Source organism: Cervus canadensis, chromosome 10, assembly GCF_019320065.1.
Source record: "Cervus canadensis isolate Bull #8, Minnesota chromosome 10, ASM1932006v1, whole genome shotgun sequence".
Lineage (NCBI taxonomy): Eukaryota > Metazoa > Chordata > Mammalia > Artiodactyla > Cervidae > Cervus > Cervus canadensis.
Genome location: NC_057395.1, coordinates 27,139,247 through 27,157,131, shown reverse-complemented (window position 1 = coordinate 27,157,131; position 17,885 = coordinate 27,139,247). Strand labels below are relative to the sequence as shown.

The 17,885-nt window shown below is 46.2% G+C and overlaps 1 protein-coding gene across 3 annotated transcripts in view; it reads right to left on the bottom strand.

The window, feature by feature from the left end:
• The window catches only part of KIAA1217 (KIAA1217 ortholog), a 361,116-nt gene extending 350,942 nt beyond the window's left edge, over window positions 1-10,174 (bottom strand). The window contains exon 1 of one of the 3 annotated variants that reach the window (XM_043478953.1): window positions 9,868-10,174. In XM_043478953.1, coding sequence (XP_043334888.1) covers window positions 9,868-9,937 — 70 coding nt within the window. In that variant the 5' untranslated portion in view covers window positions 9,938-10,174. The remainder of the gene's footprint in view (window positions 1-9,867) is intronic. The other 2 variants (XM_043478954.1, XM_043478955.1) reach the window with 2 other exon arrangements.
• Window positions 10,175-17,885: the final 7,711 nt, after the last annotated feature.

Here is a 17,885-nt window from a genome sequence, read left to right as displayed (position 1 = left end):
TGCTAATTATTTATCTTCAAAAGTTAAGTACAGAAAATACATCCAGTATTTAAGAGTTCTAGAGCAGAGTCTCAGAGAACTAATATTTTTTTAAGTCTTTATTGAATTTGTTATAGTATTGCTTCTGCTGTTTATGTTCTCAATTTTGGGCCATGAGGCTTGTGGGGATCTTAGCTTCCCGATCAGGGATAGAACCTGTACCCTCTGCACTGGAAGGTGAAACCTAACCACTGGACCACCAGTGAAGTCCCAAGAACTAAAACTTGATGCCTGTGACATAAACCAACAACTGTTCAGAGCTCATACATAAACCAGCTCGTCCAAAGCCAGTGCCATCAACACGGTTTTTCTCTTCTTTACCTGCTGCTGCCGCTAAGTTGCTTCAGTCGTGTCCGACTGCACGACCCCATAAACGGCAGCCCACCAGGCTCCCCCGTCCCTGGGATTCTCCAGGCAAGAGTACTGGAGTGGGTTGCCATTTCCTTCTCCAATGCATGAAAGTGAAAAGTGAAAGTGAAGTTGCTCAGTCATGTCCGACTCATAGCGACCCCATGGACTGCAGCCTACGAAGCTCCTCCGTGCATGGGATTTTCCAGGCAAGAGTACCGGAGTGGATTGCCAATTGCCTTCTCTGCTTCTTTACCTAGAAATACCTACACCTAGAACTGTAGGTGCAACACCTATTGGTTAGACACAGAAAATATTGTAAACGTGGGCTCATTTCCCTGCTCCAGTTTTTCACCCCTAGGTGAGTGTTCTGGGAGTAATTCTTCTTGTTTATCCTTCACTTCTCATTACATGGCTAATTATAGCATCTCCATCAGACCATCAGACACTGATGAGGAAAGAGAAGGAAAAAACAGCCCAATTAGTTCATTCTACTATTCATTAACTTTAACAGTACCTTTAGAAGGGGGAGAAGATAGAACTACTGGTTTAAAAGATACTGAGAAAATAAAGAAAAAGGCTCTGGGAGGCAGACATACAGAATGAACATGTGGGCATGGCGCAGGGTAAGAAGAGGGTGGATGAACTGGGAGGTTAGCACTGACATATATATATATTACCATGTGTAAAACAGATAGCTAGTGGGAAGCTACTGTATAGCCCAGAGAGCCCAGCCTGATGCTCTGTGATGACCTAGAGGGGTGGGATGGGGTGGGATGGGGTGGGGGCGTAGAAAGGAGGTCCAAGAGGGAGGGGATATATGTATACATATTGCTAACTCACTTGGTTGCAAAGCAGAAACTAACACAACACTGTATAGCAATTATCCTCCAGTAAAAATTTTTTAAATAAATAAAATAAAAAGTCTCAGACCCAGCATGAAATGAGAGAAGCCCAAATCACTCCTGAAATCATGGAACTGACATCTGGAAGAATGGGTGGAAACTGTTTCCTTTTCCTCCAAAGATGACAGGAGAAATCGTCCACTGAAAATCGCCTTCAGCATGGGAGTCCCTCAAGTTACACACAATTACTGAGTGAAGTCTTTTTCAGGTAGGGAAGGGATGATGGTAAGAATTAAAAGCCCTGAGTTCTAGCCCTCCTCCACTCTTTACTATACATATGGTTTCAGTCAAGCCATCTACTGTCAGATCTCTGTCTTGATTCCCTACCTACAAAATGGAGAGCTCAATAATACTACCTGCGTTACCAACACCAATACTACCTGAGGACCAATGAAAAAAACTGTGAGAAGTTGACTGTCACTATTATGAGTTTTCATGCATGTGTTTTCCTTTGAATTTCTCTTAGCACCCAACCCACGCTAATCATTAGTTGTTGTTTGGTCACTAAGTCATGTCCAACTCTTTTGTGACTGCCATGGACTGTAGCACGCCATGCCACTCGCCCTCCACAACCGCCCCCCTCACCCTGCCACGGCTCCTCTGTCCATGAGATTTCCCAGGCAAGAATACTAGAGTGGGTTGCCATTTCCTTCTCCAGGGACTTTTCCTGACCTGGGGACTGAACCCTCATCTCCTGAATTGGCAGGGTTCTTTACCACTGAGCCATCAGGAAAGCCCCAAAAAATCATTAGTAAGGATCCAATAAATACGTCTGAGTAAGTTGGGGGAAAAAAAAAAACCAAACTTGGGGAGATTAATTCCACTTATTTACTCTACCTTCTCATCATATGGGGGCTTCCCTGGTGGCTCAATGGTATAGAATCTGCCTGCCGCTGCAGGAGACGCAGGTTCGATCTCTGGGTGGGGAAGATCCCCGGGAGGAGGAAATGGCAACCCATTCCTCTGGTGATGGCTACCTTGCTTGTGGTCTCTTCTCTAAAGACACAGAGGTAACAGGAGCTATTGAATAAAGACAGGTGTGGAAAATGTTGCACCTCAGGTTGGGAAATATGTGGGCAATCTGCAAAGATTTAAACTCATGCTTTTAAGTGTGTGTATACGAGTTTTGCATTAGTCAAATTTTTGAGTACTTGATATAACAGAGTTGACTTCTAAATGGATTTTTACAATTACTTTCTTTTGGGGGGGGGGGCGGTGCTGTGCAGCGTGACACTCAGGATCTCAGTTCCCTGATCAGGAATCAAACCTGTGCCCCCTGCAGTGGAATGGCAGAATCCTAACCACTGGATTGCCAGGGAATTCCCTTGATTACTTGTGACATCATGAAAATAATACATTTTAAAAGTTATCCTGGACAGCTAGATTAACTAGCAAAATGGAATCTCTGAAAAGGTGATTTCTTCACATGGACGTAACACACAAATATACACATCCACCCAGGAGGACACACACTCATGTTCCTCAACTACCAACAAGGGCAGAAAGTTCTACTGGGCCTTGCTCTGCCACAGGAACTCACAAGAACTATCCTATTTCATCTCAGGATCCTCAGAAGAGGTCAAGACAGCCAGAACAGCAGCCCCTTGGAGACTGAAAAGTTTCCCACGTTCTTTGAAATAAATTGGGAAAGGAGGAAGGAGGGAGAGAGTTGGAGTTCAGGGTCATCTGTCAACACCCACCTTGGAGCAGCCCCACCTCGCTGACCCTCCAACCACAACCCTTTTCACACCTGGCATTAAGGCGGTCACGTCCATCCTAGGTTGTGTGCGAAGTCGCGCAGTTGTGTTCAGCTCTTTACAACCACATGGTCTGTAGCCCGCCAGGCTACCCTGTCCATGGGACTCTCCAGGCAAGAATACTAGACTGGGTTGCCATTTCCTTCTGCAGGGGGGATCTTTCCAACTCAGGGACCAAACCCGCGTCTCCTGCACTGGCAGGTGGGTTCTCTACCACTAGTGCCACCTTGGAAGCCCCCACCTTAGGTTACTTTTCCATTTTTTACCGTCTCGTGGATTCTTCTAAACTGTCTCCAGGTGCTTAACGAGGTTTAATGCAATGTGCAGGACAGCAGAAACAGACAGTAGATGCCCCAGTGGCTAAATGCACTGGCTTCTCATTGCCCTGGGGACCCACTGCCTCCCTCAGCCTCACCTGCCTGCCTGGCAGCTCACTGAGCTCTGGATCCCACCTGCTCACAGATCACCCAGCTCCACTTTCACAGCACCCGCAACAAACCAATGCGGCTCCGGCACAAAGCTGTACAACCCAGCTGTTCGACTCCTACACAATGGGCTGTACAACCCATTCCCATCTACCATGACCCTGGAGGGGGCACTGAAGCTTTTTCCTCTATGAGACGCAGTTCTTAGAAGCGATTGACTCCCACGCCCGAGGCAGAGGAGACGGCTCTCCCATTCCGGCCATTGGGGGAGAACAGGACCTTTTAGTTGAGGAAGAAACAATCAAAGGGGAGCCGGGAGGACATGGAGTCACAATTCCACAGCCAGTGGAGTCTCACCAACTCCACTGTCCATGCAGACACACTGCCCGAGGCTTGGAAACAGAAGCTCAGTTCTGGCCCTTGTCTGGAAGGCACTTTGGTGCTAACATTTGAGCCTGGGTGTGTCGGGCTGTTTGCTATTTTGGGAATCAGTGTCAAACAAATAATGAAGCTGGAGTCTGAAGACAAGGTTTCCAGTTTTCCCCTTCCTGCCCCTCCCAGCCTCTTTTGGCCCAGAGCAACCCCTCCCGCAGGGCAAAGAGCAAAATGGGAGCTTCCAGGGGAGAATGGTCCCCAGCAACCTTCCCCAGAGCAGGAGTGGGGGGTCGAGAGTACACAAGTGCCAGAGAGAGACTTCCGAGTTTCAAAGGGCTTCCTGGCTGGGATGGAGACTTCTGGAAAGGAAAAGTAGAAAGTGGGGGGCTGTGGAGGGGCAGGGACCAGGCAGGCAGAGGACTATGGAAGACAGGTCACCCCAAGGAAGACACCCACAGAACAAATTATCCTGCAGGCAAGAGACCACAGGAGCTGCCGAGATCGGCTTCGCTGCCCTCACTCAGGGTGCCTGGGCTGGGTCAGCTGACCTGCAACCCAGGATCTGGACCTGGCACTGTTCCTGCGTTCCACGCCTGCTTGCCATTTGAGAGCCAAGAACAGGGCAGATGGCCTTCCTGAGACTTCACTCCTGGATCAGATTAGGAGGATCCTGTCCTCCCAGGGAAGGAGTCCCCCACTCCTTCATAGTGGCTCCCGGTCAGCTGTCTCTAGGGTGGCACTTTCTAGACTGTGTTGGGATGCTCTCTTGCATTAGAGCATCATGGGGAGCTACAGTTTTGTCTGGCTGCGCAACGCATTCCGATAGACCATGACAGCAGTCACAGGTATGTCCATGTATTTAAACCGAAACATCCTTCTGTGCACACACAAGAAAATCAGGTTTTTCAGTCCCTTCATCTAGTTGGGGTCTTGTTCTAATTCCACTCAATGCAACGTGGGAAGAAACTATGTGGGCCCCTGACCTCCTGGGTCCTCTTTCCTTCCCTTTCTTCTTTCCCCTTTGGCCAGGTAAGTGCAAAAGCTCCAGCAGAAACCTTCAAGACCCTGGGGAACTGTCATCATAACGAGACATCCTTTGAACGACTTGGGTCCCAGGGTCACCTGGAGGTAAACCACCCCGATACACTTGGCCAGGAATGTCCACATTCCACTGTTCAAAGCAAAAATTAACCTTGATTACGCTAAACCACAGACATTACAGCAATCAGGTTATCTGACTCCTAGGTATCACATATACTGTTGGGACACACAAAGTTCCTCCATTTTTTCCAGCTCCCTTGTTAGTATCATAAAGATCACCACCGGAGGCACACTGGCACAAAAATGAACAGCTGAAACCAGGCCATTATGTAGATTCCTCTAAAAAATCTTACAAAAGTAAATAAAAGAGGTTTTTGGTAGAGATTTTACACAAAATAGGAACAGCCCCTCCCCTATCCAGAAGAGCATTCTTGTCTCAATGGTTGGTTTGCTGATTGACTTATTTTTTGCAAGTATTTATTCAGTGCCTGCCCTGTACATTGAAAGGAGTTAGGAAGTGTAGTGAAGTGGTGATCAGAGTAGACTTAATTCCCTTCCCTCATAGGGGAGGCACATTATAATTAAGGAGGCAGACAACAAACAGATAATATGTAACATGAATGTCAAAGCTATGGTTTTTCCAGTGGTCATGTATGGATGTGAGAGTTGGACTATGAAGAAAGTTGAGCACCGAAGAATCAATGCTTTTGAACTGCGGTGTTGGAGAAGACTCTTGAGAGTCCCTTGGACTCAAGAAGATGAAACCAATCCATCCTAAAGATCAGTCCTGAATATTCATTGGAAGGACTGGTGCTGAAAGCTGAAACTCCAATACTTTGGCCACCTGTTGCAAAGAACTGACTCATTGGAAAAGACCCTGATGCTGGGAAAGATTAAAGGAAGGAGGAGACGGGAATGACAGAGGATGAGATGGATGGCATCACCGACTCGATGGACATGAGTTTTAGCAAGCTCCGGGAATTGGTGATGGACAGGGAAGCCTGGCGTACTGCAGTCCATGGGGTTGCAAAGAGTCAGACACAACTGAACGACTGAACTGAACTGACTGGTAAGTGCTTTGAAGGTTAAAACAGGATAAGGGACAGAAACTGATGGGCAATTTTAGAGGATGCCTTGGAGCAAAGACCAGAATGTCTGGGGACCCCGGGGAACCCCCTCCACCCCCCCTACCTCCCCTGCCAGGGCTGTACTCTGCAAGGCTGCCAATATGATTTTTTTTTCCGGCTTCACTGAGATGTAACTGACATGTAATCTTATTTGATTTTAAGGTATATAATATATTGATTTGATACTTACATACTGTGAAATGATTTCTACCACCGTGAATACTAGTATCTTAAGACCCCAGTGAATCAGGGGTGGTAGACGCAAGCAGGTGGCTGACACACCCGCACAGGGGTTTCAAGACTTTGGGGCCAGACTGAAAGCAGTCGCCTCAGGACTGCTATGGGTGGACATGGGCATCCTAAGGACCACTCTGGGGAGCCCAAGGGCCTTCAAAAGAAGCAGGATATTGGACTTCCTGGTGCTCCAGTGGTTAGGACTCAGTGCTGCCTCTGCAGGGGGCAGTTTCCATCCTTGACTGGGAAACTAATATCTCACACGGCACAGGGCCAAAAAAAAAAGCATGATATAGTTAGATTCAAATTCAACTAACTAATTACTAAGCACCTCTCTGCACTTCACACTGTTTACTACCCAGCAGCTGACGGTTCAGCCCTGGGAGCATGGGAGCATCATCGATAAGAATTATTCTCAAGGTGACCATATGCCCAGTTGCCAAAACAGTTCTGAGTTACAACTGTTGCCCCACTGAAATTATTTATAGTGGTCCCTTTCACTCTCAAAACTGTCTCAGTTTGAACAAGTTACACGATCACCCAACAGATCCTTATCTATCTGTAGATTGATAAACTCAAAGCCCTAGGGTGGTATAATTAGCTTTTTGTTCAGCACGTATTTATTGATCGCTGTCTCATGCCTGGTGCCCTGTTAGGTTCTGGGGAAGACAAAGAAGTCATGGTCTTTGCCCTCGAATATCACACTCTCACTGGTATTATTACAATGTCAAATATGATCAAGCCCGCAAGGAGTCATGGGTGATGCAGCCATCAGAGGCTGGCCTCCTTTGCATGGTCCTCTTGCATATCGAAGAACTGGAGAAGAGGCCACACCACTTCACAGCATCATTTTCACCCAGGACTCAGTGGGGATCTTAGAAATCTAACCTGAATTCTTAGCCCCCCTTTCATGCACTCCCCAGCCACCTTTCTAGCCTTCTTCTGCACACAGATCCAATCCTGGACCATCTCTAACAATCCTGGGTCCCCTCTGCTAAATTCCAGCCACAAATATCCAAATTGCAATCAACATCTTCACTTAGATGCCTGATAAGCTTCCAGATCCTACCATAGCCAAAATATTTTCTGCTCTCCACTTCCAAGTCACAAACACCCTCTCCGCTACTCCTCTCCAACACTTTCCCCTTCAGGTTAATGACGACTCCCCAGAAGCACAGACCAAAATTTCTGAAGTCATCTCTGACTCCTCTGTCTCTCTTATATCCTGTATCCAATCCCTTGGCAAATTCAGTTTCATCCTCAATATATATCTAAAGTCTGCCTTCTTACGACCACCTGTTCTCCTCCCCTACCTGCTGATCCAAGCTGGTGACTGCTTTACTTTGGAAGCTTCCTAACTGGGCTCCCTGCTCTGCCCCCAACCCCACTCGGGTGATTCTCAGTAGAGCACCCAGGACTACCTCTGAAGAAACCTCTCAGACCCGCCAGCAGCTCCCACCTCCCTTGAAATAAAAGCCAAAGTCCTTACTGTACTATCAGAGGCCCTACCCGACAGGGCCTAGAATTCTCTCAACCTCTTTTCTATCCATCCTTTCCCCATGTTGTTCTTTGAAAATGCCCTTTTTGTTCCCTCCCTCACTTCTTTCTGATGTCCCTTCAAGTATCACAGCAGTGCTTAGTCGCTCAGTCAGTCCGACTCTTTGAGACCCCATGGACTGTGGCCCGCCAGGCTCCTCTGTCCATGGGGATTCTCCAGGCAAGAACACCAGAATGGGTTGCCACTCCCTCCTCCATCACGGTAGTGAGGCCGTCTCTAATAACCCTACTACGGTTTCACCCCTGTTCCCCCCATATTCAATATTCTCTTTCCCTGCCTTATTTTCCCCCACAGTTTAATAAACTTACTAGATAAAATGTAAGATGCCCAGTTAAATTTCAACTTCAGATAAATAACGAATAATTTTTAGCCTAAGTGTATCCCAAATACTGCATGGGATATACTTATACTAAAAAACTTTTATTTTTTACCTGAAATTCAAATTTAACTGAGCCTCTTCTATTTTTGTTTGCCAAGTATGGCAACCCCACCATATAACATGCTATTTTATTTATCTGTTTATTGTTTTTGTCCTCCACTCCCCTTCCCCCAAACCTGGCCCTTAGAATATAAGGCAAGGGCTTTTCATCTATTTTGTTCATTGCTGGATCCCCAGAAGCTAAAACAGTGACTCCCACAGAACAGATGCTTGATATTTAGTGAATAAATGAAATAAGGTGATCACACTGCATCAGTCTCACCATCTCAGTCTCTGAAGTGTCTCTGAACTGCTGTGGTTGTTTGCAAATTGTTTCTGAAATCAGTTCCACTCCCTTGTTGCGCTTCTAGATTCCGAGTATTTTTTAATGCAGCAGAAGCCCAGAGGTTGAATTCCTGCTGCAGGACCCTGTCTATCAAACAAGGCTGGGGAGGGGGCCCCACCACCCAGGGGCCCCCAAGGAGAGTGTCCAGCTTTCACAGCACAAACACAGCCAGCAAGCAGAGGACTCTGCGTCCTGACTCTCCAGGGTTTACAGCTCTTAGTTTCCTGCCTTTCACCGGGGGGAATGTCTATCTCTTCTAATTGCATTTTCTTCTGTCTGGCTTAGTTTTGCATTTTCAGTGTGGATGAGTCATGTGTGACTTCCCTTTTGCCTTTTTAAAAAACACACACCTTTTCCCCTGTGCATTGTTGCTACTCCCACGCACAGCACCGCAGCCCCGAAAGCATGGCTATTAACTGGCCCCTGGATGAACCTGGGCGAAGGTGGGGGCGGGGAGGGTTCTGGATTGTGCGGGGTCCAAACCCGCTGCCTTCGCGATACTACATGCAAGGTAGGCTCCGGAGTCACAGACGTCAGACACTGGACGGCCCAGCCGAGGAGCCCTTTCCCCACCCAACCCCACTGCATAATTTCTTTGGAACGACATAAGCTTCTGGAAGTTCCCTACGGAAAAGACAAGTCTATTATAAACACAATCAAAGGGAAACTGCTCAGAGAAAATCTATTACAACTGTCTTAACAGCTCCCAACTTTTGAATTCAAGCATACAGAAAATTCGCACAGCCTCATCTCTCCTCTCCATGGACAAGTGCTCCTCTGCTGTTTCGATCCGGAAAAAAAAAAAAAAAAAAGAAAGAAAGAAAACATCCCCAAACTCTGCGATTTAACTCTCAAATACGACCAAACTTGCCTCCGACGCCTGTGCCTCGTGGAATCCCCCCAACCAATGAATGGAAGTGTTGCCGTCCCCGAGAGACCTTTCCAGAAAGAGCTCCTTTCTCCCGCGGCTGGAGCAGTGAGCATGGAAAGCTGCTTTGGGCGATGTATTTGTCACTGCCTGGAGATCTAGCAAATACTGACGGCTTACGGGGCTACCAGTGTAACATCACCCCGCCGCTTCTTTGGCTGCTTAAGAAAATCCTGCCAGAGATAAAAAAAAAAAAAAAAAAAAAGTCCAGCCTACAGCTCTCCACTCAGTTGGGAAAATGCACCACCCCAAGAAATACGCCTTTTCTGTGCCAGGCGCTCGCTCTGCAGTTATAAAAAGCAGCAGCCAGCCGCGAGGCACACGCGGAACCGTAACTCCATCTTTGAATGAGAGCCTCTTACTTACCCGGCATCTGTCTGCTGTCTGCTGAGTAAGGAAGGCATGGCTCACATTTCTGGCTTTCGTTTTCTTCCATTGTCCCTGCCTCCGGCCCAGGCTCCTCTCTGGTCTTTAAACTTCAGAGCGCCGTTCTGAAAAAACGCTTCCAGAAAGCGCCTGGAAAGGGGCCCGGGGTGTGGGGAGGAGGGGACAGTGCGAAACCCCACCCCAAACTACTCTCCACTCCAGTGCAAAGTCTCTCTCGCCCAGGAAGACTGCATTCCAGCGCCCGGCCTCCCGCGTCCCTCCGCGCGCGCGCGTCCCCGGGTCCGTCCGTCTGTCCGCGCCGGGTCCCTGAGGAATGCGGGCTGGGCCCCCCGCCCGCCCCCGCGCCGCGCGCTTCCCCGAGGCCCCAACAGGTGATGCGCTGTCCTGCCCGGGACCCACGCGGGCCCCCCGAGGCAAACTGCGGCGACTCCGCAGCCGGGGAAGGAAAACATGGCCCGGGATCGCCGGCAGGAGCCTTTGCTGGAAGCCGGTTCTCCGTCTCTTTCATCTCACAGAATCAGCCTCCCCAATAGGCTGATATCCTGAAAAAGGAACAGCCGACTGCGAAACGTCCCAAATTTCAGTGAAATCCCTATTAAAAAGGGCAACGAGAAGGACAGGTTATATGCTGAAGGTTCTTAAGTAAACACTTCACCAAGCGTTTGGAGCTTGATTAACAGAGAGCTAACAGCTGACTTTGCACACAATCAGTTTCAGTCTCTTCAGCTGGACTTTTTCAAGTTTGCACTCCTTTGCCTACACTTTCTGAACAGTTCCTCCTCCCCAACACACATAAACACACTCACGTTGATCACAGATCTGAAAAGTAAACTAGTAAAGTCAACCTTCTGAATCTCTCTAGTTCATTAAAATATCAGAAAGGCACTTCAAATGCTTTTCTTTGGATGGGCAGAGTTGCATCCAGCATACTCATTCTCCCTTGAAACTACCTACAAACATTTATTTTGTTCTTTACCTGGTCCTTGAAACACTGGCCGATTTCCCAGAAAGTGAAAAGAGGAGGCACAGTGTCCACAAAAATTAAAGGAAAAAAAAAAGTGTACTTAAGCTGTGCAATGTACACGCTGCTATTTCAGATATGGGCAAATCACACACTGCCTAGCAAGAGGGTGATCTTTTAATCTGTAGGAGCCCCATCGTTTGGTGGGGGGAAGGAGGATTGATGGTTAGCCTGCTGACCATAACTTGGCCCAGTTTACATATCATTCAGACAAGGTTTTAGATTAATTTAGATGAAGATTATGTGCAGAACAATGACTGGCCTACCCTCCAGATTCTGACCTTGAGTCACCTTTGTACTTTGGCAATGTGGGGGACATATTTTGGCCATTTCAGAGAAAAAAGATTTGGAAGCCCATGAAGGACAAGGTCATCATGCCAGGAAGTCACATCAGGTCATCGTGCAAGGTCATCACATCAGGAAGGAAAGAAGAGATCCGCTCAACTCCTAAAAGGATTTTTCTTGAAACCCAATAAGATGTGGTGGATCTTCTAGAAAGTTAAAGCCAAGCCCAGTAGCACTGAAGGCAGGCAATTGGGTTGACCTGGGCATATATCTCAAGGACCTCGTGACTTTGCAACAGGCTGACCTGGTAATCTTGCTTTAAGGAGGAACTAATCATACATACTTTCTGTCCTGGTGGCCTATGGCAAAGGCCAGACGAATCTCCTTTTAACCTGGTTATTTCCTTTGGTTCAGAGTGTTCCTGAAGGAGGGATCTGAATTCAGGCCCCCAGGTCCAGATTATCTGGGTCCTTGTCTAGCTGTTGAGTATTTGTCTTCAAATTATTAATGCCAGAAAGGATGGGGGCGGGGTAGAAGGAGAGAGCATGGCAGGGCAGCTCCAGATGTCAGCCTAAACCAGATGTCCCTGGGCTTGCAGCTGTGACACCAACCCACCTTGATTTGGTGTGTGGAGAGCCAGTTTCTGCCTGTCTCTTGACACAGTACAAAGGCAAAAACTCCAGGATGAAGGAGACAGCAAGGCACCTACAATGGCGGTCTGTCCTCAACAATCTGTAGCACCCAGTCCTACCCAGGGCTCTTCCAGACTAGCTCAACCCAGGCACAAAAGATGCACATTTAGAGGCAGATTCTGCTTGCCTGGGGCTGTTTGGAAAGTGTAAGGGCAGATAAGCTCTCTTGTCGATTTCAGATAAACCAGATGGGGGCTCTCCCACCCATCTTGCACTCTGCTTAGTTCCCTGGCAGCCCAAGGAACCCCCTTGGGTCACTATGTGTTCCAGCCCCAGGGGCTGTAACCCTCCCCTCCCCCTCAAGCAAAGCTGACTCTGGCCTCTGCAGACATTCCTTGAAGCAAGATTCTTCAGGGAGTGCACAGAAGAAAAAGGCATTTAGCAATGAAGATACTTAACATAAATCATTAAGAACCATGAAATCTAGATATATATTTACGGTAAAACACGTTCTCTTGAGGAGTCAAACTTTCTGATCGTTCTATGGGGGAAAGCTGCTATTGTACTAGTACTGGCCCTTTGTTCCTCCTCCTTGAGAACAGGAACTGAAAACACTTGGAGAGGCTCTGTGTTAACACCACGGCACTATTCTCTACATCACTCCCCAACGCGCAAAGCCCTCGCTAAGAACTTTTTGCTGATTGTCAGTTTCTCTGAGCGGGGTCTCTGGCAAACAGTAACCCTTTTCTGCAATCTCCATTAGCTTAGTAATTCAGATCTTCATGAAACATACTATTATTGTCATTGCTGTTACTGTGGGATGTTCTTTCTGGAAGAAACACTATTCGAACTAGATGTACATGAAGCTTTTCGGCTTCATTTAATGTCTGGGTTAAAAAAAAAATTGCTATGACAAACCAACCTGCCTACTGCCAGACTTTGAAATTTGTTGTGAAAGGCCTAAAGAAAGCAGGAAGCACTTGAAATGTGAATTTTCCCCCAGACACATAAAGACCTACAAGAAAGTTACCAGCAGGCTGTATTTTCAACTCCATTTCGGTTAACCAGGAAAGGTACAAGACGATTTCTTGGTTAATGGCACCATATGTTGGCAATTCATGATTCACAATGAGCTAAGACACAGAAAAGTGTCATTCAAAAAGGAAGATAGCTGATGAGACACTAGTGATGTAAGGAGAAATGGTGATTTTGCACCCAGAGCAAACCCATTGTTGGTTGTGATAATGCAATTTCAATAGGCATTAACATGATGGACACTAATCACAAAAATCATAAATATCGTGTATGACTTTTGGGCAGGCATATTTAATTATAGGGCTGAGGAAAGCATGTCAGTTTTCTTCATGTAAGTTTTTCAAGAAAAAAATCTCTAGAATAAGCATTCGTGGAATCATGCTGCTATGTTTCAATTTTTTTCTTTTCTGTTTTACTTTAAATCCTATTAAGAACAGGATAACTTAAAATGATATGACATTGGGACACAAAATAAATAATTAATGCTTGCTGAAGTCATAAAATGTAATCTTCCAAGGTTTCCATAACTGTGAAAATCAAACAAAACAAAGTGAAAAACAAGCCACAATGTTTCAACCAGAGACCTCAGGTCTGTTGTGTGATGCATCTTCTCTTCTAAAGGACATGCTGTTGTCTGTCACTCTGCAAGTCAGAAATAAAGGACTTTTGACAACTGGGAAAACATTTGCTTCAATGGATGATCTGGTGAATGAAATGCAAGATCTTCAACCCTCCTGTTGCCAGCAGTGTGTCAGCTGGCTAGGGTGACGGTATACTTAAATATAAACCAGAGCACTTGTGACAGGGAAAGGAGACACCATTAATAATGACAACAGGACAAGATGCAGAAACTACGACTGTCCCTGGCAAGCCAGCACAGATGGTCACCTAAGTTCAAGATAAGCCCTCCATACCGTGCGGTTTCCAAATGTGAAATGAAGATAATAATTTCTGCAACATAGACCTCACAAGAGAAACTTACTTATTAATTAAATGTGTGAACGTCATCTCTTTATTACAAACCCCACCAACAATTTCACATCGGGAAACACAGATTCCACAATACAATATCCTGCATGATTCAGTCATCAAAACAGAGTTTTCCTTTCTGTATCTAGGACAAAGATCACACAGATGCGACCAGGTCATCATTTATAGCTCCAACCTTCTCTCCAGAGAATAACCCATCTTCTTCACAGTTCTTAAAATCCTAATTGCTGCAAGAAGACCCTACTGGCCAAGGATAAGTGAGGTGGCCAAGAGCCTCCCCCCGCCAACCCCCTCACGTCTCTCTATTGCCATGTCCTGGAACTTTCCTCCCCTACATCGTAACAAATTCCTCATGTGGATATAAATATGAGCCACACTTGTATCCAATGTGTTAATGCTTTAAGCAGATTTGCTTTCTTTTCCAGAGAATCCATTGATGTTCATTTTTATAGGGGTTTCTTTTTATCTCTTTTAAGTTGGTAGATACTAGAGAGAACAGACCTTGTCTACACACCACCGCAGCGACTCTGTCTTATATGCACCATGGTGGGGAGGTGCCAGACCCCGTCTGGATCCTAGGTGGCAGCTTTTAAGTGAGAATCGCAACTTGTAGATGCTCGCGCCTTTTCTACCAGAGCGATCTAAACCCCAACATATTCCACAGAATTCCAGGGTGGAATCCACAGAATGTGAGAACGTCCACAGATGGAAGCGCCCTGGTGGCTGCCTCGCTTTTCCCAGGGGTGCCGTTATGAACCCTTTCAATATGGAATATTTGGTGAGGCCTTGCTGGAAAGAGACTTTCCGGGCCTATATCTGCTTTGGGCTTGTCCACGTGGTTTTCCTCAAAGCAGTGAGTTCTTGGGAGTGGAAAGGGAAATGAGAACTACAGGAGCCAATCACAGAGCCAGAAGGCTGGGATCCTGGGGTTCCCTTCTCCCCACTCGCCTCTCCCATTCTGCAGATGAACAACTTTGCCCTGTTATACTTGCTAAGTACTTAGGATCTTTTTTTTTTTTTAATTATTGCAGTATAGTTGATTTACATTGTTGCGTTAGTTTCAGGTGTATAGCAAAGTGAATCAGTTTTAATGATGTTGATTTAGTTGCTACATTTTGCAGGCGGAATCTTTACTTAACTGAGCCACTAGGGAAGCCCATACATATACATATATCCATTATTTTTTAGATTCTTTTCCCATATAGGTCATTACAAAGCATTAAGTAGAGTTCCCTGTACTACACAGTAGGTCCTTATTAGTTATCAATTTTATATATAGTAGTGTGTATATGTCAATCCCAATATCCTAATTTATCCCTCCCCTCTACGTAGGATCTTTTATCCTTTTTTCTCACAACTGCCCAAGGGGATCTCTCAATTATTCCAGCTCCTTTTGCTCTCCTGAAATGAAGAATCAAGTCAGGGTTCGTAAAAGGGAGTGCATACTTGGTTTCTAAAATTGTTCTCCCCTCAACCATAGCATTGGGTCTGGTAATACTGGGGTTGGGTGAGGGCAGCACTGCTGTAAAGCCATGCGGCCTCAGGCCTTGCGTCGTTTCTGCTCACCAGGACCTGGTGTGCACCGTGTGTTAGCCCCTGGGCTGCTTCTGCACCACCGTGCACCATTCCAGGTGGGCAGGGCTTCCCTGAGCAGATGAGGCTGGGACCAGCCATCAGAGATGCTGGAAAGGAGCCCCGACTGGCCAGTAGGGGAAAGAGCCTGGGAGGTGAGCTGGGGGAGGCATGGCCAGTAAGTCACACCTGTCCAGCACAGGGGTGAGGCGTGGGGGCTCTGAGAGTCCTCCCTGGAGATGACCTTGATTCAGCAGAAAGCAGGGTCTAGACCTGCCTCCTGCAACCCAAAGCGGGTGGGGGGGTCCTTACTGCTCCCTACCTTGAGCCTCTGCCCCCACCTCTAGAAGTCAGAGTTCCTCGCCTTCCGGACCAGGGCAGGGAAACTCATTTGAAACTGGACTGATGGCCTCCATATGCTTTAATGCCAAGCATACGCTGAACTAGACTTTATTTCAATAAAGCATTTAAATTTTTTTGTTTTGTCATCAGTTCTCAGCTTTGGTGAGTAATAGCCACAAACTTTATTTGTAAGAGAACCATGGACAGCAGAGAATGGAAGGGTCAATGCAAATACATGACCCTTCAGTTCACCCCAAGGGGGCTGACAGGTGTGCATGTGACGCTGAGATGGTGCAGAGCTGGCCACGTTCACCCCACACATGCAGTGCGGCACTGTGGGAGCTGCGAGGGCACGGGGTTATCCTCGGACTCGGGGCACTCCTAGGATGCGGGGTGCCCCCGGGGGTGCAGGATGCCCCAGGGTGGGGGTGATGGATGCTGCAGCAACCCCACCCCACCCCGAGTGTCAGCTCTCCAGCATCTCCACCCTCTAGTTTTATAGTCAACTTTTGAAAACCAATCACATGCTTCAGAACTTAAGTGTTTTTACAGTGATTTCATTTTTCTCTCTCCCACCCCAGTCCCCAGAATTTAAGGGACAGGGAGAACTTATATTTCGTGCAGATGGGAAAAACAGTTTTAATAATGAAGGACCTGATTTCTGGGGCCAAGTGGGTGTGTGAGGTGCTGACACTGGGGTAGGAGGGGGATGTAAATGAAGATGCCCAGCATTTAGCAACCAACCACTCCATGGCTCAGCTTCTCTGCCTTCTAGATCCAAGGAATTTTGTGTTCATCCCCACGTGCATAAAATTCAGTGTTTCCCAGATTATGCTGTTTTGCTATTGAACTATCTCCTTTTGCAAACTTTATATGGACAAGGCTAAGTGGGATCAAATATAATTGGAAGTTGGGCAAGGGTTTCCATAACACTATATTAAGAGTCTAATCTGTGTGACATGATTGATTTCACAGTTGCAAGGAATGAAATGATAACAGGTAGTTTCTACTGGTCCCTCACATATACATGTACCTCGTTCAACACACCCACACCCAATATGCATAAGACCCCAGGACCCTGATAAATGGCAAACTGGTACACAAAGCAAAAAGAGGATCAGAGAGCAGTTGGTGATATTTCCAGGCTTGCCCAGCTCACAAGCACTTTCTGAGGAAGTTTCTGAGGAAGCTTCTCTATGCCACCGCCAGGCCTGACCTCCAGCAAGTGGGGATCAGCAGCTACTGTGGAAAACTGTACAGATGTTCCTCAAAAAACTAAAAATAGAATTACCACATGATACAGTGATTCCACTCGTGGGTATATATCCAAAGAAAATGAAAACACCAATTCAAAAAGATATATGCACTGCAATGTTCATAGCAACATTATTTACAATAGCCAAGACATGGAAGCAACCTAAATGTTCATCATTACATGAATGGATAAAGAGGATATGGTATATACACAATGGATTGTTACTCAGCTATAAAAAAAAAAGAATGAAATTTTGCCATTTGAAACAACATGGATGGACCTGGCGGGTATTATTCTTAGTCAAGTAAGTCAGAGAAAGACAAATATTTTATATCTTCACCTACATGTGGAATCTAAAAAAACAATTGAATGAATATAACAAAACAGAAGCAGACTTTTAGATAGAAGATATACCAGCAGTTATAGTGGGGAGGAGGGAAGAGGAGCAAGATCGTGGAAGGGGATAAAGGAGTACAAACTACCAGGTATAAAATAAATAAGATACAGCACAGGATGTAATGTACAGCACAGGGACTATAGCCCCAATACTTTAGAATAATTTTAAATGGAGTATAGTGTATAAAAATATCAAATCACTATGTTGTACATCTGAAACTAATACAACATTGTAAGTCAACTATAGTTCAATTTAAAAAATTTTTTTAATTAAAATAAATAAAAAATTGATGATGGGGATGCTGACTGGCAGAAGATTGATAAAATAAAGGCCATTTTGAAGGCTCTTGCATTTCAAATGAGATGTTTACCTTGCAAACTGTAGGCAATGAGGGGTGAATGGAGCAAATCTGAACTTTAGAAAGTGTTTATGTTGGCACAATGGAGGCTAGAGTGAATGGAGGGGGGG